This window comes from Phoca vitulina, unplaced genomic scaffold, assembly GCF_004348235.1.
Source record: "Phoca vitulina isolate PV1807 unplaced genomic scaffold, GSC_HSeal_1.0 scaffold13, whole genome shotgun sequence".
Taxonomy (NCBI): Eukaryota; Metazoa; Chordata; class Mammalia; order Carnivora; family Phocidae; genus Phoca; species Phoca vitulina.
The window spans coordinates 4,537,705-4,559,296 of record NW_022589716.1 but is presented as its reverse complement, the minus strand read 5'-3'; the positions used below and the strand labels follow the sequence as shown (position 1 = coordinate 4,559,296).

Below are 21,592 nucleotides of genomic sequence, written 5' to 3'. Positions count from 1 at the left end.
CACAGAAGGTGAGACACAGGTCCGGGAGATGAGGCAAGGGAAAAGGAAAATAGTGGGAAGGCAGTGAAGAAAATGAGCAGAGTGAGAAATAAGGGAGAGATACAAAAGAGCTGGGTGGATGAACCCCAGAGAAGGAGAAGGAAAGTCACAGGAGTGGGTGGGTGGGGAAAGCGAGGCTCCAAAAAGGAAAGACAGGAAGGGGGGGAAAAGGGAATTTGGAAGCAGATAGATAATGGGAAAACACAAGTGAGGGAATGAAAGTTGGGGAGCCCCTACCGTGTGTGGGGCTACGGGGTGTCTGCCCGCAGTAAGGTGCAAGGAACAGCGCCGCATGGAACACGGCTTACCGACTGCTCGGTGACACGGTGAGCCTTCCTGCCGCAGGAAGTCAGCTCGAGTGACGAGCGAAGGAAAGAGGGAGCAGAGCTACACTAACATGAAAATGGAAAGCAGACAAAATGGAAGAGGGAGAGCACTGGGAAGCCTCGTGAGTTCTAGCTGTCCTTTGAACACAACCACACACCAAGGCTAGGCAGGCCCCCTTCCTTCCTGCCACCAACGAACCTAGTGATGGGACACTCAGCACAATCTTCAATGCAGAGACCCAACCACCCCAGGGTGTTTGTAGGTCGTTTCCAACACATGATCCTAGGTTTCTCCCGTTTTTGGACTGTTACTTATGAAAGATGAAAAATGCTTTTTTTAAATTTTATTTATTTGACAGAGAGGAAAAAGAGAGCACAAGTGGGGAGTGGCAGGCAGAGGGAGAGGGAGAAGCAGGCTTCCCGCTGAGCAGGGGGCCCGACATGGGGCTTGATCCCAGGACCCCGGGATCATGACCTGAGCCCAAGGCAGACACTTAACTGACTGAGCCACCCAGGCGCCCTGAAAAATGCTTTTTATGATAAAACGTAATCAACCAGAAACTGTGGGTATTTTAAAATCTACTTGGTAATTTGGAAAGGAGATCCGTAAAAACCAGTTGATAAAGAAGATATAGAAAACTTTAAGGTAAGACTTGAGAGAGTTCACCACGATCTGTGCTTGAGACACTGTAGGATGCTGATGAAACTATATTGTACTAGGAACGCTTGCCCGAATCTCCCAGGGGAGGATCAAAGGGATCTAGAGCTGCTAGTCTTAACTAGGATAAGGAACAAATCCACCATGTACAAATGCCATATGTACGTTCCAACGCCTTGTGATCGTGAGAAGGCTTTTCAGGGGAAATCTAAAATACCTGACGGTTAGGGTGCCCAGGTGGCTCAGTCGGTTAAGCGAGCCGGCTCTTGATTTCGGCTCAGGTCACGATCTCAGCGTCGTGAGATGAAGTTAGCCCCGCACTGGACTCTGCACTGGGCGTGGAGTCTCCCTGAGATTCTCTCTCCCTCTCCCTTTGCCCCCTCCCCCTTCCCAAATAAAATAAAATACTTGACGGTGACACATAAAGGAGCCCAACAGGACCATGACGTTTCTGTACCTGTTGGAGCGAAAAATGACTTTTGGGAAGGTGGTACAATTCCTGCTGCAGACTGTTGGTTACGCTTTAATTACGGTGCCGTGCTTTCAGTTTCTCAGAAACACCAAGCCGGCCTAAGGCATGAGTGGAGGCTGTGCTCCTGGCCCGCTCTGGCCACCTGGCCAACACGCCCCTTCATGCTCCTTGCTCTCCAGCTCTCTATCGTTCCGCTCTTCTTTAGGCTTGTGCTTGCTCCCCAAGAGCAAGCCCCATGTTCAGTCTGGCTCACCGCTGAGTACGCAGCACCTACTATACACCTACAGATTATGATTGAATTGGACCGGGTATGTCCAATTCCACAGCTGACGTGTGGAATCCAGGAAAAACACAAAGAAATGAGAAATGGGCCTCAAGCCAAGGTAAGGTAGAGACCAACCCTTTTTCGTCCTCTCCTCCCCTCCGATAATGAAGAGGAAGCCTGTCTCTAACATAATCTGGAGCAGCCGAGGCTCTGCTTTTGGGAGACCCGTCCCTGTGGTCACACTGCTGACTGTGCACAGGGGGCCTCGTCCTCCTGGGGCCCAGCACCACGGGCATAGCCTGGCTCTTCAGGGGACCCCTGGGTGGCCTCTCAGCTTCAATGGCGTCCCTTCCTTTCCCTCTCATAGGGATCTCAAGAGGCCTCAACCCCATGATTGTAACGCTGCAAGCATTCTACTTTAAGAGAAAGTTACAGGCGCGCCTGGGTGGCTCAGTCGGTTGGGTGTCTGCCTTCGGCTCAGGTCATGATCTCAGGGTCCTGCTCAGTGGGGAGCCTGCTTCTCCCTCTCCTCTGCCCCTGCTCATGCTCTCTCTTGCTCTCTCTGTCATATAAATACAATCTTTAAAAAAAGAGAGAGACAGAGAGAAACTTATGAAGGGCTAAAAAAAAACCTGATACCAGATTTATTTTTAAATGTGACTTCTAGGGTGTCTAAAAATCACTCATGGTGATGGCTGAAGGCAGTATAAGATCTTGACTCATCAAAGAGAAGTTCAATTATAGGCCATGTGTAGTTTTACATAGATTTAGTTGGATCGGATTTCTTTGGAAACGGACTCACCACATACATCCAGCGTATGGATGAACACCCAGCTAGCTAGAATATGGATCTGATCCAGACAGCCTTCTTCCTGACTCTTTCAGATGAACAATGGCTTCTCCACCTTTCCCTTTCCTGGCCGACCTAAACAGAACGTGAATTTGCGGGGCTATGTACACGTGCAGCAGTTTGAGAATGCTCAATAACGAATATTAGAAACACGGAAGAATTTCTGTTACTGACAGCACAGGCCTGAGAAGCTGCACAACTAATTTTAGTATAACCCGGAGCGTAAGGCGAATCCTAGGATTCGATCTTGGATCCGAGGTCCTCAAGATGCATGAGAGAGAAAACCAAGTGAGTTGGTAGAACTGCAATGCATACTTCATCTAAACATAAGGCTTTCCTAGAAGTCGGTTCTTTCAAAGTCACCAGCGGCTTTGGAAATTCGGACAGGGCATGTGGTATCTCCATTATGAATGAATCGCGTACCCAAGTTCCCACATACCCGTCCACTTCAATTACAAAATGGTCACTGAGCTCCTTCTGTGATAGCAGACATTGTGTTTGGTGTGATAAAAGGCGCCAGGACCTCCAGAGGGCAGGAGCATGTCACACTGCCCCACCAACGTCCGATCGGCAAAACCCAGGAAACTCTATGGGCCCCACAGCCTGGCTACTTCAACAGGTAAATTGTAAGAAAACAAAAAGGAGGAAGAGGCAAACCTGCAGATTAAGACACTTAAAAGGCATCCTCAAATTAAAAAAGGGAGGGTAAGAATAAGCCCCAGAGTCTAGAGAGGCACACGTGGGTGACAGCTACAGAGAAAAGTCAGAAAGAGCCTATTCTAACAGCACAGTGGCTGTTTATTACGGGAAAGGGACAGAGGGAGGAGGGCTTCCGGGTGTTGGCACAATTCAGCATCTTGACCTCCAAGGGTGGCTGCTTTCAAAGAAATCGATAAGCTATCTATTTGTTTTATATGGTTATCTGCATTTCATTTCACAGTGAAGTAGTATCACAAAACACAGACTTCCTCAGTTTGGTACTGCGGAGCTCACAGGTCTCAATCCCAGCAGGCTCCTGGAGAGCAGGGCGTGGGGCAAGGTTGGCCTTCGGGCTCCGGGACGCAGCTTTAGTCCCGCTGCTTTTTCTGTGGAACCCATGCAGGGCCTGGCCCAGAGCCCAGACGCGTGCCTTGGGTTGGACAAATGCTCATTAAATTGCCATTTAACTCCCTCTACTCCAGGGCGAGACTGGGAGAGCAGAACCAGCAGAACCGGCCCCCCGGCCCCCGGGGCAGGGAAGGAATGATCTCTGTGGAATCCTTCCTACACACCAGGCACTTTTATGTGTGTGGCAACATTGAAGATGAGGCACATGTCACGTTCACGACAGCACAAGACAGCACCAGTCCACCTCGCAGATGAGAATACAAGTCTCAGCAATTTCCCCAGGGCACCCCGCAAGGACGGGGTGGAGGGGGCACTGGGAAAGCAGTGCTCAAAGCCCGTCCCTTCCTACACCTGCTCCCCCATGACCACCCTGCCATCCAAGCTCTCCCGTGTCCGGGTTTCAGAGTGTTGACTCCCCCTTTCTCGAACTTGGAAGAGATGCTTATGACAGCTCAGCCCGTGTCTATGATCTCATTTATTTTTCAATTTTATGGCTGGAAAGAAGACTCTGGTTATGGAGTCATGGGGCTGAGGCTGTCAGTACAATTCCCCCTCTCGGTACAGATGAGGACACAGAGGCCGCCTGAGGTTCAGCAATCTGCCCATCATCACTTAGCTAACTGGAGCCAGGCCCCAAACTCCAGTCCTTAGTACACTACTCAGCCGTCATTTAATGAGGACGCACTTTCCTCGAGTTTTCTCCCCAGTGGCACGGTGAACTTGCACTGCGTCAGCTGCCCAGCACCTGCAGGCTCTTCTTTCTTGGGGGCAGTCCACGATGGGTGAGTGGCAGGGCCCCGCCACCCACTATGGATGCTTTCCCGGGCCCACTGTCCTCCTCTGTGGAAGCTAAACAGCATAGCCAGTCACAGTACAGGCTGGGTACAGGCTTGCGGGGGTGGTACCCAGAGGCACCCAGGGAACTGGTTTAAATGCCACACCAGACCCGAGACGCGGGAGATTCTGAGACTGACAGCGGTGATGGCTTAACCAGATCTTTCCTGGGCAAGATCTTAGCCGTGTCCTTGTGCTCCCTGAATCCTGCCAAAGTCTGGGTCTCTGGCCTTCCCACCCAACTGTGAGTAACCCGATCCTCTTCTGATCCATTCCTTTGTGGCTGAAGTTAACCAGAGTAACTTTTTTGCAACCACATTTCTTAATTAAGATGAATGGATTTAAAAAGTTTCAATATCCAGGGGCGCCTGGGTGGCTCAGTCGTTCAGCGTCTGCCTTCGGCTCAGATCATGATCCCAGGGTCCTGGGATCGAGCCCCGCATCGGGCTCCCGGCTCGGCGGGAAGCCTGCTTCTCCCTCTCCCTCTGCCTGCCTCTCTGTCTACTTGTTCTATCTCTCTGTCAAATAAATAAATAAAATCTTAAAAAAAAATAAAAAATAAAAAATAAAAAGTTTCAACATCCTGATGAATATTAGCTGATACCGTATTGCCTTGATATCATTGTAACAAAAGTATAAAATCTTGAATATATTACACATTAATATCACAAGAATATATTAATAAACTAGTAATCAATCTTCTGATTAAACTGCACATTCTAGAAAGCTTTTCAATTTATGGAACAATTTAGGGGTTCTTAAATGCCCACAGGCACATAACTAGTGCATTATAAACTCTGAAAATGACCCACGGCTTTTCCTCTCCAGTAATCAATTAAGTTCCATTTAACTTCCAAGCAAACCCACACGCGGTCTAACGGGATATGATGTCTTTCCATTGGATAAAACCCACATTACATGACTTGAAGATTAGCTCCACAGCCCACACTATCCTCTCCTGCCACAGAAAATTCAGTTGACAGGGTCCAATGCTGACTGCGCCTGGCACCCCTCCCCTCCCCTCCCCTGCATTACAGAGCTATGTAGTACATAAGCCCTCTCATTGTGCTTTTCTTCTAGATTGAATTGTCAAGGCTGAAATGCTTCTGGTGGAGGTGCTTTGCTTAAAATACTCAGATCTCAGGGAGGACAAAAGATTTGAAGAGAATGAACTGTGAATGTTTGGATATGCCAATGGGGGGGCGGGAAGGACACCTGCTTAAAACCTCAACCAAATCTATGACTATTTCTAAAAACCAGAAGAACTTTTAAAAAACAAACCAAATGAAATCAACATCTTGAGAACCCCAGCAAACCCTGTTTCGTCCCCACGGACGCATTATGCATCACTGAGTTTTGATGAACAGGGTTTTAGAGAGCACAGCCCAACAGCCCCAAGGACCTCTCCTTCATCCTGCACTGCTGCCCCACCATCTCCACCAGACCAGGAACAATGTGGGGGATATTTATGGGTATTTATGGACATATTTATGGTGCTGCAGTTGTTCAATCTAATGCAGGCTATGTTTATCCGTTTGTTTGGGTGTTTCGGTTGAGATCATATATCCTTCCTCCTTTTGGGGCAATTACGGTAATAGCAGATGGAATTCATCTAGTCTCATGTCCTTACATTTGGCAAACAGTTGGCAATGCCCCCTTCCCCCACCCTGGCCAACCTCAATGTACAGAAACCTTACTGGTTTGCAGAATCCCCAAACCTGGGGAAACAGCAGGTTTTGAGACTCTTCTTAAAAGTATAGTGAAATCACTTTTCCAGCGACATCAGAGGGAACTTGATATGTAAGCGCTGAAAGCTGAACCATTCCAGGAGCTGCCCTGCTCTCTCCTCGGGTCCCTCTCCATCAATCCCAAGGCTTCGGCCTGGTTTGGCAACCATGAATTTATTCAACTCCCCTCACTTAATGAATGAAAAAAATGGCTCACTCAACCAAGTCCACAGCAGACCCCAAATAATGAATTACCCAGATCTCCTTATTGTTCTGGGCTCCCTGTGCTATTTTCAGGTATCTTGATGTAAATTAGACAAAAGCAACTTCTTCCATCTGCAAAACCTAGAAATTAGCCATATGGATGGGCTTCTCATTCAATTATTATGAATAATGACTGCACTAATACTTGAAGTCAAATGGTACCGTTTCCCTGTGGTTATTACTCAGCATACACAGAAGAATTGTGGTTTTGCAAAGGACCCTTATAATCATTTTCACCAGGATAGGGCTGAAAATACAGCCACTGTTGCTCCACACCATCTGAATGCAGATGCTTGAAGAAGTTGAAACAGGACTGTACATTAGTGAGTCTGAATAGGAGCCAGAGTTTAAGAACATGAACCAACAAGAGATGGGCTGATGTGCGCATCCAATCAAAAAAGCTTCAGGGATACAAAACATAGTTGGGAATAAGAGAGACAAAGATTAAAACTAAAAAGCTGGGGATAAAAAGAGAATTAAATATAACATGGCTAATCTGACTCTTTCTTCAAAGAAGCAGATATAATGCCAGGAATAAATCCATACCTCCCAAGAAAGGGCTAAAGCCCATACGTGGGCTAAAGCATTAAGAACAAGGTGCGGCAGGACCACAAGTAAGAATTACAGAAGAATCGATTTTAAAAACATGATACACTTTAGAAGACCTTGGTTAAAAAAAAAAAAAGTTTAGGAAACTGAGAAATGAAGTGGATTTATTAGCTACTAAGAGAGAGAGTTCAGAAACCAGAGCCTGGAGAGCTGGACACTGATTGGAGGCAGAATGGAAGAGAAAGATTTAATGACAAGATTTAATTAAAATGGACACTTTTTAAAGCCTTAACACTCAGCATCCTGAATCAGTATGATCTGAGCAGCAATTATGTTTGAATTATAAATTCATAGGTACTTCTTTCCAAAACTTAATCTTGTTGCCAAGATGTCCTCATTCTTTTTGTTTTTGAGATCATTTCAATGCAGTCACTCCAAAGACACATCGTATATTTGAGTTGTAATAAAGGAAAATAAATGCTGAAGGCAGTAAGATGTTTATAAAACTTTAGATGTCCCCTCTAGAATATTTTAGAGGAATAAACTCCCACAGCCTCGTCTCCCTCTCCTGCGTTGACTCTGGCATGAAGTTGCACACAGGATTTCTGCATTAAAAAGCTCAAGTGGGGGCGCCCGGTTGGCTCAGTTGTTAAGCGTCTGCCTTCCGCTCAGGTCATGATCCCAGAGTCCTGGGATCGAGCCCCACGTCAGGCTCCCCGCTCCGTGGGAAGCCTGCTTCTCCCTCTTCCACCCCTTCTGCTAGTGTTCCCTCTCTCACTGTGTCTCTCTCTGTCAAATAAATAAATAAATAAATCATTTAAAAAAGAAAGAAAAAGCTCAAGTGGCATGATGTTTACCTTGCTCACTTCCCTCTGATAGCTGTATTTTCACCTCTCTTCTGAAAGGTGATACGTGTTTCTAGCAAAATCCATTTGTTGTGGCATCTCAAGGCAAAACATTTATTTGCAAATAGAGTTGTGCTATCCAAGAGTCTCAATTCCAGCGAACGTGTCGTTAACCCAGAAGGGAGAAAACCAGGTCTGAGCAAGGCATCCTAATGATGATACATGACTTGCATTCCTAGGACCACGGGGGTCAAGGGAGAAGAGGCGCCAAGCAGCCCACACGAACATAAAAGTGTGCGTCTCAGAGCCGAGGCAAAGAGAGGGACACACCAAGTGCTATTAAATAGCTTCCAAGTAGCTGGAGAGAAGGAAGTGCTTTCTGGGTGCAACCACCAGGGATGGATGTGGGGAAGGAGACCAGGAAGCATGGTGGCAGCCATTTTGGTGAATCTCCTCTTATCCCTGTATGCCTACATGAACTCTGGCCACACCTAGCAGCCTTTTTCCCCACTTCAGACCCAAGCAAACCCCTTCTCTGGCAGAACACTTCTAATTCCACTAACTTCCAAGAGGTGGTGAGCACAGGTTCTGAAATGTCGCCACCACGCCCCTATGAATGCAGAGGAGAGAGGACAGACTCTCCCAGTGGCAGTCATCTGGATGAGGCTGCTTCTGATTCCCAGAGGCCATTCAGGTCACCTCACTGCCCCCGGGTGGATAGGACACAAGCGGGGCTGTCCTGTACCCCACAGGACGGGGAGCAGGCACTACGTACTCAGTCCAATCTGTGACTCTAGGCTACCCTTGTCTGGAAAGGTGGTTTTGTTCCGGGAAAGCAGAGTCTTGGGAGCAAGACTGAAAGCTTTTACTGGTCTAATAAGGGGGAAAAAAAAAAATGGGGACAGTGGTCCCAGGGGACATTCTGCTCAATTACCTTCACGTTGGAAGCCTGCCTATAAATTGAAAACTTGCAAGAACATTAAGACCATCCCTTTCAAGGCACTCAGGTCTACAGAAGATATGTAAATAAATGCTGACATAACCCTGCTATCAGGTGTTTTGTTTTATGATTACCAAGATGATAATAATCATTCTGGAAAATATGAAGAGGGATGAAGAACAACAACAAAAAGTTTCCAACAACAGTTTCCCACAATCAATATAAACACCCAGGGAGATGACCTGAGCCGAAATCAAGAGTCAGCCACTTAACCATCTGAGCCACCCAGATGCCCCAAAGATGCACATTTTCCCCACAAATGCTGAAACTGGGACATGTCTTACAATCAGTGGTGCCTTTGACACCATTTTTCTTTCTCATGGAGCACAAGATGAAATGCCAATCACGTGTTACTGATAAAATGTACTAGGGTGGTGGTTACTCGTGGGATGGTCACGTAGTTAAGATCATGGCGTTAGTATACTCTTTTTAAACTACTAGAATTTGCATTTTGCCAGAGTTCACAACTTATTACAGCTCTAGAAAGGATTAAATCTTTATTTCAAGCAAATCTGACACTCAAAATTAGCCACTCTGGAATAGTAAACAAAACAAGAGAGAAATGGAAAGATACTGTGGAAAATTGTCTCTTTCTCTAAGAGGGACACTGATTTTGAATAACAAAACATGATCACACGACTGTGGATGTGGCTGTTAATGCCTGCCTCTCTCAAAGCCCGGCAGCCACGGGATCAGTGTCCCTGTTCTCCAAGCAGCTGGGCTCAGAAGGTCCGGGGTATGGAGAGGACCTTGGAGGGGAGATCGGACACAAAAAGACACCATTTCAGTGCAGAGGCCAGCAAGCCAACTCCATCAAGAACAAACTAGAAAACCTCCAACCACTGTACCTGCCATTACGTGGCCATCAGTGCCCTGGCCCTGTCCCCATTACAGTTCCTACCGTGCTAATGTCTGGCCCTCTTTCGACGACACCTGCCCTCCGACTGCGCTGCGTGCTCCGAAATGCCTGGCTGCTTGCAAACCTGGGCTCAGGAGCTGGTGGAAAACACGGAGACCTGGCTGGGTCTCAGGAGATCCAAGTTGGGTCCTGGCTTTCTTGGGCTTGGGGGCCTCAGTTATAAAATGAGGAATGGGCTGGGTCTGTCATTTTCAAGGACACCTCGAGCTGGCCATGAGCCCCGCCTGGGGAGCAGGAGGAGGGCAGGATGTGGGCTGCTTAAGGGAGAGAACCGACGCCTGATCCCTTTGTCTTTAGATATCATATTGATTTTGTAATTTCAAAATCATGAAGGTTTTTTGGTTTGTATTTGTTTTTCAGATCAGGGCAGGGATTTAAAAAGCACGGGAGACTGTGGGCTAAATGTGGGGGAATCTGTGCACTGTTTGCTCAAGTTTCTTTTAGCCTTAAAATGCAAATGTCGGGGCACCTGGGTGGGTCAGTCATTGAAGCCTCCAACTTTGGCTCAGGTCATGATCTCAGGGACGTGAGATGGAGCCCCGTGTCGGGTTCCGTGCTCAGTAGGACGTCTGCTTGGGATTCTCTCTCCCTCTCCCTCTGCCCCTTCCCCCATTCATGCTCTCTGTCTCTCTCTCAAATAAGTAAATAAAATCTTTAAAATCCAAATGTCTCCCTGAGCTAAAGGGGTTCATTGGTGACACAGCCCTCCCTGGCATGCCCAGGGACACCCACCACAACGAGGTGCGAACAAATAAATCTCTTTACTTCCATGGGGTCTAGACTAATACTTCAAGAAGGAAGGAGGTCCTTACACCTCAAAAGGACCTGGCCAGGAGCTCAGAAAGCCCACTCAGGGTTTAAGAGCAAGACATCATGTTTAGTTCTGCCTTCATTTTTTCCTGATCAGATTTGCAATTTATAACCTAAGAAGCATATTACATTTGACCCTTGAACATCATGGGTTTGGTCCATACAGTACAGCACCGTAAACGTATTTTCTCTTCCCTATGATTCTTTTCCTCCTAACATTTTCTCTTTTCTAGCTGACTTTATTGTAAGAGTACAGTATATAATACACACAACCCACAAAATATGTGTTCATCGACTATTTCTGTTACCGGTTAGGCCTCTGGGCAACAGTAGGCTACGAGTAGTTAAGTTTCTGGGGACTCAAAAGTTATCTGTGAATTTTCAACTGCATGGGGGGGTCAGCACCCCTGAAGCCCATGTTGTTCAAGGATCAACAGTATTAATTTATTTCTCTCATTTTCCTTTTGTAGTCATTCCTTCTACCTTAGAAACAAAACCCCCAAAACAACACAGAAATGGAAACTTCTCGTTTGCCGAGCGTGCGTGCCAACCGGGAGCCTGTGGGTCTGCTTCAGAAGTGCTTTGGGGAGGTTGTGTGGGCACCGCTGTCCTCAGTTCCCAGACGGGAGGGACACGGGTGGGTGTGAGGCGCCAGGGCGAAGGGAAGGAGAGCTCACGGGGAACGGGGCTAACGGAAAGCACACAAATGTGACCAGGCGCTGGCAGGGGGCCTGCCGGAGGTGGACAGGAAGGCCCCGTGTTTAGGGAGAGGAAATCTAATTGCCGGGGTCATCTCAGCACCATCCAGAAACACTGTGGGCTTCAGAATCCCAGAGCCAGGGCCCCTGCCCTACACCAACTCTGGTGCACCCTTCCGGGCAGAGTTCCCACCAAGGACTGCACAGAGCCACCCCCCACCCCCACCCCAGCAGTGTCACTGTCACCCCCGGCTGTGGTCACTCCATGATCCACTCCAGGCAGCGGGAGCCTTGCCTGGGGGCGGCCGGGGAGCTGTCAGCCTCCAGGCACCCGCTTTCCTTTCACCTCTGTGCTCCCACCCCCCTGCGCCCTGCCCACTACCATCCAGAAGGACTTCTGAGGGGCTAGGGGGTGGCTCTCCCTGTAAGAAGGCCAACCATCACCCCGACGAGTGCGGGGGGGACAGCACGGAAGGTGGGGGGGGGGATCACGTTTACTGTACAGCTTAGGAGAGGAAAGATCTGGGAGAGGCGGGGAATACAGAGAAGAGAAAGAAGTCAGAGAGATTACATAAGAAGGAGCAGATTTAACAACTAATTAGTTTTGTGAGACAGGGTGTCAAAAGCAGATCTTGGGGACGAGAGCAGAGTCTGCGCTTTCCAAAAGGACAGACAGCGGGGCACGGGGGAGAAATCCAGCAGGAAGCTCGCGCTCAGGGTGCCCCCGAGGGCCGCTCTCGGAGCTCCGGGGTCCGGAGCCTGCATGGGCTCTGCCACGCCTCCCACTCAGGAGCTGAGAACGGATTTTTTACAGGCGGGGACACAGAAGGCCACAGAGGGGCATGGGCGACAATGACGCTGTAATAGCTTTAAAGCCACAAGGCTTTGAAGAGCAAACCCTCACAGTAGATAAACCCGAGCCATCACCATTAATTGTGGCCCTGGCCAGTGTCCTCGCTGCTTTTTATCCCAACAGCCTTGCAGAGAAGTGGACAGCTCATCAAACGCATCTCACTGGTTCCTCTTGGTTCCCAGAAACTTTGCCTCCTCGGCCCACCTCTCATCTGGGCCTACGCCCACCCTGTGAGGGCCCAGGCTGCATACACAGGAGCAGCCCCCCCCCCCTCAGTGCCAAGGGTCTTTCTTGGGGGCAGGGAGCAGGGTAGGGCCCGGCTGTCAAACCTCACTGACCAGTCCCTTCGCAAAGCTTCCCGAGCGCACAGGGATGACTTGGTCAGTGTCAGGGAGAGGCATTTCCCCACATCGTCGGAGAGCCAGCCTCTGTTCGGGGGCTGACAGTGGCTGTGAGGGTAGGAGCAGAAAGCCAGGCCCCAGGCCCAATTTCCAGAAGACAGCCAAACGCTTTCACGAGCAACTCAAGGCCTCAGGACCGGAACCAGGGAGCCCGAGGGGCCCCATTCCAGAGGGCAGGGGACCCTTAGGCACCCAGGGGCACGTGCTGGAGACGGGACTTAGCACCCTGGCTCCTCTGGGGCTGTCTTTCTGCTCCAGCCTCTAGAGCTCCTGTCATAAAGCCCACTCCCCTTCCCTCACCTCCTTGCTTCCCCCACCCAGTGTTTTCACTCTTTGCAGGCTCAAACACGACCAGCGTGTTCTGGGAAAGGCACCTCCACTTCGCCCGCAAGCTCCCAGGTGAAACTGGGGGGAAGAGAGGCACAAGGGGGCAGGGAGATGGGGGCTCTTCCCTCCCATCTTCCCTAATTTCATGAGGGCTCATCATTGCCCGGCTGCCTCTTGCCAGCAGAAATTCTCCGTGGAAATACTTGTGAGACATGAAGGTTCAGGCACGTCTGGAAGGCAATCAAATGTTCCCGGACGGACATTCTGTGCTTCGCAGCCTTCATCACTTCCTGGAACACAGGGCAGACCTGGGGCTCCCCCCTCACCATCCTGTGCTCGCCTGCATCATCACAGTGATTCCACTGGGGTGCGCCCCCTCAGTCCGAGACTGTCTCCCGCACCAGCCTCCACACTCCCTGCTAGCACCTGCTAGAACCTGGCCCAGGTCTGGCCGGGCGCTCGGTAACATCTGGGGAAAGAAGGAATGGATGCACACTCCCTGAGAAAGGGTACAGACTGCCGCTTACAAGCTCGAGCACCTGGATTTGAATCCCAGGGCTATTACTTACTACTAGTGGGAGCCTCGGTTTCCTTGTCAGTAAAATGGGGCAAATAGGCACACTGGCCCTCAAGGGAGCAACGCGAGGGTTAAAGAAGACGGTGTCTGTAAAAGCCAGAGCACTGATCAGCTCAGGGGCAAGCAGGTAGGCAATGGGAGGGGGAGACGGACTTTCTTGATATTCTAGAAATTCCTGACAACTGGGACAATATACCCAACAATCTGGTGTAGCGGCTGACTAAGCACCATCAGGGCATGATTATGCCCATCTTAACGCCAGAGAGGAGCCTATGTACCGTGCCCCGGCGGCCGAGGGCCTGCAGGAGGCAGCCGCAGAAATCGAAACCACAGACCTATTAGGAAAGTTCAAATGGGAAGCCGGCTCTCTGTTTTGTCTCGCCTTCCAACTGTCACCCTGCTGGCAGGAACTGAGGCATCTGCTCCATCAGACCCAGAATCTCTTCTGCTTTCTGTGCGGAGGTCTGCAATCCCCGCTTCTCCCCCTGCTCTCACCTCATCATGCTGCCCACCAGATACCTCCCACACATCCCTGCCAAGACTAATTCATGTGCCTCAGATACTCCTACTGCAAGTTTTCTTCACATTTCACTAAGCAAACAGTCCTAGCGAGACTGGGTGGGGGTGAGGGGAGAAACATCCAATAACATCACAGAACAGCCTTAGTATTTTTGCATTTCAGGGTTCCTTGTAATGTTCACGTCGGGCATCGTCTTGCTTCATCTGGAAGGTAAGTGACTGAAAGGAGGGCCCCTCCAGAGCCACACTCCCCAGCGGACCGTCAGGTGTATGCATCGGAGGCAGCCCCCAGAGCAGCAAAACCGGACACAGACACAAAGCTCTGAGGATGACTGGGGCGGGCACAGCTCACTGGCCATCCCAGCACCCACTGCCCGCTCTCTTCCCTCACACAGCTTAACAGCTTGACTACAGAAGCTAAAAAGCCCAAGCCTGCTTTCCTAGTCTCCCTTGAAGCTGGGGAGTAGCCACATGACACAAGTGGGGCCAACAGAACATCAGTGGAACTTTGTTGGGGGTTTGTGGGAAAGTTCTTGCTTTCCAGGTAAAAGAAACAGTCGCTCACACTGCCCCTTTTGCTTCTTTCTGTCTTGAATGGAAATGGGATGTCTGGCGCTGCAGCAGCCATCTTGCGACCATGAGGTGATAGGCAGGAAGGAAGGGCCGAGGGAAGGGCCGAGAGAACAACCGAGATACCAACTCAGAGCCCGATCCTGGTTCAGTCCCAGCAACTTGGGCCTTCTTATGTGGGAAAAGTCAACTCCCATTTGTTTAAGCCACCATTAACTCGGGTTTTCAGCTACTTGCAGCTGAAAGCATTACTAACTCATCCTTCTCTCTATGGCAGGACCTCCTCCCTGATTGAACACTATACCAGGTTTTAAGGTAGATGCCTTATCTCATTTGATCTTTGAAGCTTCAAACCCATTTATCCAAGCACCTATTATTTGCACATCTCTACTCAACAGTCTCAGGGCCACTGCATACTCAAAAGGGTCAGGAATACGTCCCTTCCAGGACTCCCTATGGCAGTCAGTAGCGTATTCATCCACTTAGTGTCCAAGTCTGGGTCCTTCTTGATGACACCATCTCCTACACACTCTCATCCAATAGAGTCTCAAGTGCTACAAATTTCACCACCTGAGTATTTTCCTAACCTGCCCATCTCTCCCCACTACTCCCGCCTAGTCTAAGTTATGCACGCCCAGACTACTATAATAGCCTCTTAACTGGTCTCTTTGCATCCACACTTGCTCTTTCTACAGTGAATTTATAAAAACACAAATCTGACCGTGTCTTTTCCTTTCTTGGAGTCCTTCCATGGTCACCCATGTCCCCCATGATAAAGTCCAAATCCTTAAGACCTAAAAGGCCTTGCCTGATCTGGCCCCTAACCCCCAGCTTCTCCAGCACTACTGAATCTCTCCTCTTGGCTCTCTGTTTCAGTTATACTGTCATTCTTTCAGCTTCTCAAAATCATCATATACATTTCTATTTTGGGGCCACCACACACGATAGTCCCTATATGAAGGAGCTCCTCTCCAACTTTATGGCCTTACTTAACCCTTACATCCCTTTGCAACCCAAACAGTGATTTTCTATTTCAGATACTGTACTTTTCTGTTTTAGATTTCCAGTTCTTTTTTTTTAAAAATAGTTTCCATTTCTCTTCTGAGATTCACCATCTGTTCACTCATCATGACCATTTTTTCCTTTAAGTCCCAGACCATTTATGTAACAGATGTCTCTGGCTTTATCTCCTAATTCTAACATCTGGGTCATCTCAGGACCTATTTCTACTGGGCTGCGCCCTCTCCCTTTTTTTCTCCTGATTACAGGCCACAATTTCCTGATTTTTCGCAAGTCTAGTACTTTTTTATTCTATGTGGGGCATGCAAATAAAAACCAGCCATGAAGGGAGTCTGGATTATGTTGTCTCCCTTTAAAGGTGCTGAGTTTTGTTCTGAAAGTTCCTTTCGAAACCATCAGGTTTACTTTTATTTTTTATTAAGTTGAGTCTGTTCTGATTTTGTCTTTGGTCCTAGGGTGTCATCTATACTTCTAACATATGGCCTTTTGGGGGTCTCAACTGCGTACTTCTGGCTGGGCCATAACTCGAAGATCTCCGAGCACTGTGCAGTCCTCTGGTATCTGATCTCCTCTCAGTCTCTTTGCTATCATTTTCTGTTAGGCCTTCTGGAGTCTTGCTTTTGGGAAGCCCTCAGCCGAGGACCTGCAGCGAACATAGATTTCTGCTTGCCCCTACCACTCCCACACCACTCCCTCTTCTCTTGATTTTCAGGGCAAACCAAGTGCTGACCTCCAAAGACAGCTTTTTCAATAAATCTGCACAGGAGTTCAGCAAGAACCAGGTGAATCACCATGGTAACTAACAATTTCTGCTGAACAGTTGAAAATTCACAGCTGACAATTTAAAGAATAATGTCCCTCAGTTAGGTTATAACATTTCCAACTGGAGGCAGAGGTCAAAAAAGAAAGAGCTAATGAGATGGCCTTTCCCACAATGCCTATTGCAGAGTCATCTGGAGATGACCTGGCTTCCCTCCCAGTAATGCAGTGGACCCCAACTGTCAGCAAACAGGGGCTCCCACTGCCTGGGATGTTATAGAAACAATGTCTTCAGCTTTGTTTTTCTCAATCAGTCTCTTGATATATATATATATATATTTTTTAAGATTTTATTTATTTGCGAGAGAGAGAATGAGAAACAGAGAGCACGAGAGGGAGGAGGGTTAGAGGGAGAAGCAGACTCCCCGCTGAGCAGGGAGCCCGATGCGGGACTCGATCCCGGGACTCCAGGATCATGACCTGAGCCAAAGGCAGTCGCTTAACCGACTGAGCCACCCAGGCGCCCTCAGTCTCTCGATATTACCGTGTGCTTCAAAGGAGCAAGGCATTGTGTTAACAAGTTCTAATGGGTAGTTTTCCAAATCCATATACTCTTCTCTGCTACACTCTGAAGAAGTTATCATGGGAAAACTGCCTCATTGAAGACCTGTCTTTTGAGTGAGAAAACTGGAGGTCATATATCCATATGGCACTGGTATTGTGAGCTGGCGTACTGCGGTTCTAATTCAGCCAAGTTTTGTAGTGATCAGCGGTTATTTATAACTTTGTGCTTTCTTGGCATATAAGAAGTACAGTGTTGAATCAGACCCAAAGTCTATTTCAGCCCACTACCGTCTCTGACAGAGCACCCCAGGGGCTACTACGGCTGGGTATAACTATCCTTCTTAAGGTGACTACCACGGGGGGAGAACTACCACGGCACGAAGTCACTGGCCTTTCAAGATGTCTTTACCTTTTCAGATCCTGTTTATGTCCAGTCTTAAGCGAAAAACTATGGGGATCAGCGAAGTGTCCCTGATTGGCTCTAGTCATTTCTCTCTGGAGTTTCAGGGAGTGATCCCTCAATTCCATAACCTAAAACTGGGTAAGCTCAGAGGGTATTTTGCAGAAGTGGTTCTGGCATACCCAGAACGCATTCTGCTGCTCAGGCTGGTGGTAATTTAATAAGCGAGCTCCCTCTTTAAACGGCTGGCTTTGCCTTCAATCCCTGAACACAGAAAAGAGCCAGAAGGTACCTTAAAAAACACTTGGTCCCACTCACTCCTTTTACTGATGAGAAAACTGAGCCTCCTGACTCACAGCAGTTTACACTATTAATCAGGGACACAACAAGAGTTAAAATCAGAGCTTTGGCTCCTAGTTTAGTTTCTTTCCACTCTGGTCTTCCTTCATGGAGACCGACCATCTCGTCACTCCTTTTTATTTTTTTAAAAGATTTTATTTATTTATTTGAGACAGAGAGAGAGAGAGAGAGCATGAACAGGGGGCGGAGGAGCAGAGGGAGAAGCAGACGCCCCACTGAGCAGGGAGCCCGCCTGGGCTTGGTCCCAGGACCCTGAGGTCATGACCTGAGCTGAAGGCAGGCACTTAACCGACTGAGCCACCCAGGTGGCCCTCTTCACTCCTTTTAGATGGTCTTCTCTGGACCCTCTGGAATGTCCTACTATCTTTCTGGAGGTTTTACTAGTACTATACAGATGAAGATACTTTTTTCCTTTCTAGCTTTATTGCTGATATAACTGCAAATAAAGTTGAACATTTTTTGGCTTCTATGGCAGCACAATGATTGAGTGTATTGAAAGGTCAGCAAACAATGGCCCAAAATGACCCCCAGGTGCCATTCCTGACTTACCTCTAAAACACCCAAACCCATCTCCCTCGCAATGAGCGACCCTGAGGCTCCTGTGCTTCCAGTCTGCACACCCATGGCTCCAACAGCCCTTCCTAGAGTTTATTCCCAAGAGTGAGGCTCTCCAATACCCAGAAGACCTTGGTGTTGCCTCCCAGCACAGATGGCATTATTGGGGGGGGGGGGGCACCAGGGGGATACTCACCTTTGCATAAGCAGTTGTCTTAATAAACCACTGTCGGAGGTACTTCTGCTCCACCTTTGCTCCAGAACGCCATGAACAGCCATGTTCATCCACCTGCTCATTGGCAAGCACCGTTTGATCCACTGGGTCCCAGTTAACCAAGGCCTGTTATGATTCATAGAACAAAATGATGCCATCTGGTGAGCATATGGAATAGGGTCATCTCGAGGTTCCTTACATGTGAGAGGGTCTGCAAGTGTAGTATCTCTGCTCTGAGACTTGAGGGCATCTCCTTGGGAGGACTACTGGGCAAGGAAACCACCAGCACGTTGTAAAAAAGGACAGAACACACGAGCTACCTCTGTGCTTTCATCTTAGAGCAGGCTTGGGAGGGAGCCCATGAGCATGTGCCTGATCAAGTTTGGTATCTTCTGGTGTGAAAGGATGAACCTGCAGGATTGGGGATTTTAGTAAACAGAGGAAAAGGAAAAAAAATGGTACCTGGAACTCAGCAGAATCAGGTTATTTTAGGGGAAACAAATATATTTATTTGAATATAAATAGCTAACATTTATTGAGTGATTACCACACACCAGATGCTGTGCTAAGGGCCAAACTAAGGTTGGCTCTTCTAAGCCACATTAAGAGGTAAGAATATTATTATTATTATTATTACTATTACTATTACTTGTAGCAAGAATTACTATCAAACTCCACTCATTGGGCCAGAGACCCCTGTGGTGTTAGCAAAAGACTTGCCCCTCGTGTAACACACCACCTACAATTGTGAGTTCATCGGCCAGCCAGTGGAGGCGAGAATATTATACTACCCCAGTGTTACAGAGGAGGAAGTTGAGGCACAGAGAGATTAGATAACTTGTCTGAGGTCTAAGTGAGAGAAAGGGCAGGAACTCAGGTCTCTCGAAATTATAAGAATTTTTGCAACTTTTAAAAACTCCTGTTTTTGTTTTGTTTTTAAAGACTGATTTATTTATTTGATAGAGAGAGAGTGTGTGTGTGAGTGTGGGGGTGGGGAGGCAGAGGATTCTGCAAAGGCAGGATCCCAAGCAGACTCCCCGTTGATCGTGGAGCCCAACGCGGGGCTTGATCTCACCACCCCGAGATCATGACCCGAGCCAAAATCAAGAGTCGATGCTTAACCGACTGCGCCACCCAGGTGTCCCTAAAAACTCCTTTTAAATTACGGTAGAACATAATGTGGATCAATCAGAAGTATACAACTTCACAAATTTTTATCATTGCTCATCATCAAGATACAGAACATCCCCAGCACCCCAGGTAATTCTGTTGCACCTTCTCCCAAATCAGTATCTGCCCCTGAAAGGGTAACAATATTCTGAGATATATCCCCATAGACGTGTCTGGCTGACTGAACCATAATAGTCTTAACCATCAGGAAGCTTCTCTCCAGAGTTCTAATCCATTTCTGTCATCATTTAAAAGAAATACCTCTGCTGTCAATGCTCATTCCTTTATGACATTAAGGTAAAACTTAGAGGACAAAGAAGGTAATGAATACAAATGAATACAATGACTCCAAAGAAGGAGATGTGTCCATGCACTAAAATATCCTGATTTGATACACGTTGTTTTTTAAAATTTTTTTAAATAACGGGTGTCTGGGTGGCTTAGTTGGTTGAGTGGCCGAACCTTGATTTCGGCTCAGGTCCTGATCTCGGGGTCATGGGATCCAGCCCAGGTCGGGCTCTGCCCTCAGCAGGGAGTCTGCTTGAAGATTCTTTCTCTCCCTCTCCCTCCGCCTCTCCCCCTGCTCACACGCAAGCACTCTCTCTCAAATAAATAAATCTTTAAAATAATTTTTTTTAAATAAATAAAATTTTACTAAGCGATTCTAAGAAGAGATTATGCCGAGCATTGTCCATTTGCCCCTCCAAATCCTCTTTCCACCCTGGTCTGCACCGTAGGAAGCTGATTTCTGCTCCTGCATTCACCTGGACCCTTGCCCTACACCTGCGCTCAACCAGTGAGAGGCACCCTGGCATCTTCCCAGCCGGGCTGTGCCTGGCAGTCCCAAAGGCCACGCAGCCTCTGCCACACAGGCCTCTGCTACTGCTCTCCCAGTTCCAATAACGGCCCCTTCAGCCTGGGCTGGCGAAGGCCTCCCTCTGCGGCCAGTGCCAGGGGCTTGACCATTCCTTGTGGGTTTCCCTAAACTCTGCACAAAATCAGTCCTTTCATCACATTTTCTTCAATAACTGCTTTCGGGTGTGCCCTTTATTTTCTGCGGAGACCATGACTGATCTAGAGATACATCTAAAAATTAGGAGTGGAGGACAGACTAACCCATCTATGGGTTGTGTTTTTACAACTAAAACATAGTGCATCCATGAAGAACTGAAGCCTGCAAAGCACAGAGGCAGAGGGGGAAAGGTATGCACTGAAAGATGTTTTCCCTCTCATTCCACGGTCCCCAAAAACCCCGAATCCGTAAATATAGAGAGACAAAATATAAGACAAAAGTATCTTAGATCTAAAAACTTAAGGTCAATAAACTAAGGATCACTGCCTATATTAGGGGTTACAGGGTTACAGGGAGGTGTACCACTTCACATAAAAGATAAGGGGCGCCCGGGTGGCTCAGCTGGTTGAGTGTTGACTCTTGGTTTCGGCTCAGGTCATGATCTCAGGATAGGGCTCCACACTCAGCAGGGAGTCTGCCTGAGAATTCTCACTCTCCCTCTGCCCCTCCCCCACTCACATTTCCCCCCCCTTTCTCTTAAATAAATAAAACTTCAAAAATAAAATAAAAGATAAAATGAAAGGGCCAAGTATTATTTAGGAACACGGACAGGTCTTTCAAGAGCCCCCATCCCCCCAAAAAAGATGCTCAACTAAAACTGTATAAAATAGAGAAGAAAGAAGGAAAGAAAGAAAGAAAGAAAGAAAGAAAGAAAGAAAGAGAAAGAAAGAAAGAAAGAAAACCTCCAAGGATATGGGAGAAGCAAACAGCACTGCAGATTGCAAAAACAAATAGGACTCTATTTTCTTATCAACATTTCCCACACGGCCTGGCATCTCGCAGACTCTAGGCTACAAAATACAGTAAGGGAGATGTGCTCCGAAAAGGTTTATACATTATAATGAAACCCTGGTATTGAATGAAAGAC

General features: G+C 48.0%; 1 protein-coding gene and 1 non-coding gene across 3 annotated transcripts in view; both read right to left on the bottom strand.

Annotated features, from left to right (window-relative positions):
- The window catches only part of LARS2 (leucyl-tRNA synthetase 2, mitochondrial), a 195,453-nt gene that overhangs the window by 59,838 nt on the left and 114,023 nt on the right, over positions 1–21,592 (bottom strand). For both annotated transcript variants that reach the window (XM_032412574.1, XM_032412573.1), the window contains exon 7: positions 18,465–18,608. In XM_032412574.1, coding sequence (XP_032268465.1) covers positions 18,465–18,608 — 144 coding nt within the window. The remainder of the gene's footprint in view (positions 1–18,464; positions 18,609–21,592) is intronic.
- Positions 19,130–19,285, bottom strand: LOC116637275. The gene has a single exon (XR_004300457.1). It is a non-coding gene; the product is annotated as a small nucleolar RNA SNORA62/SNORA6 family (small nucleolar RNA).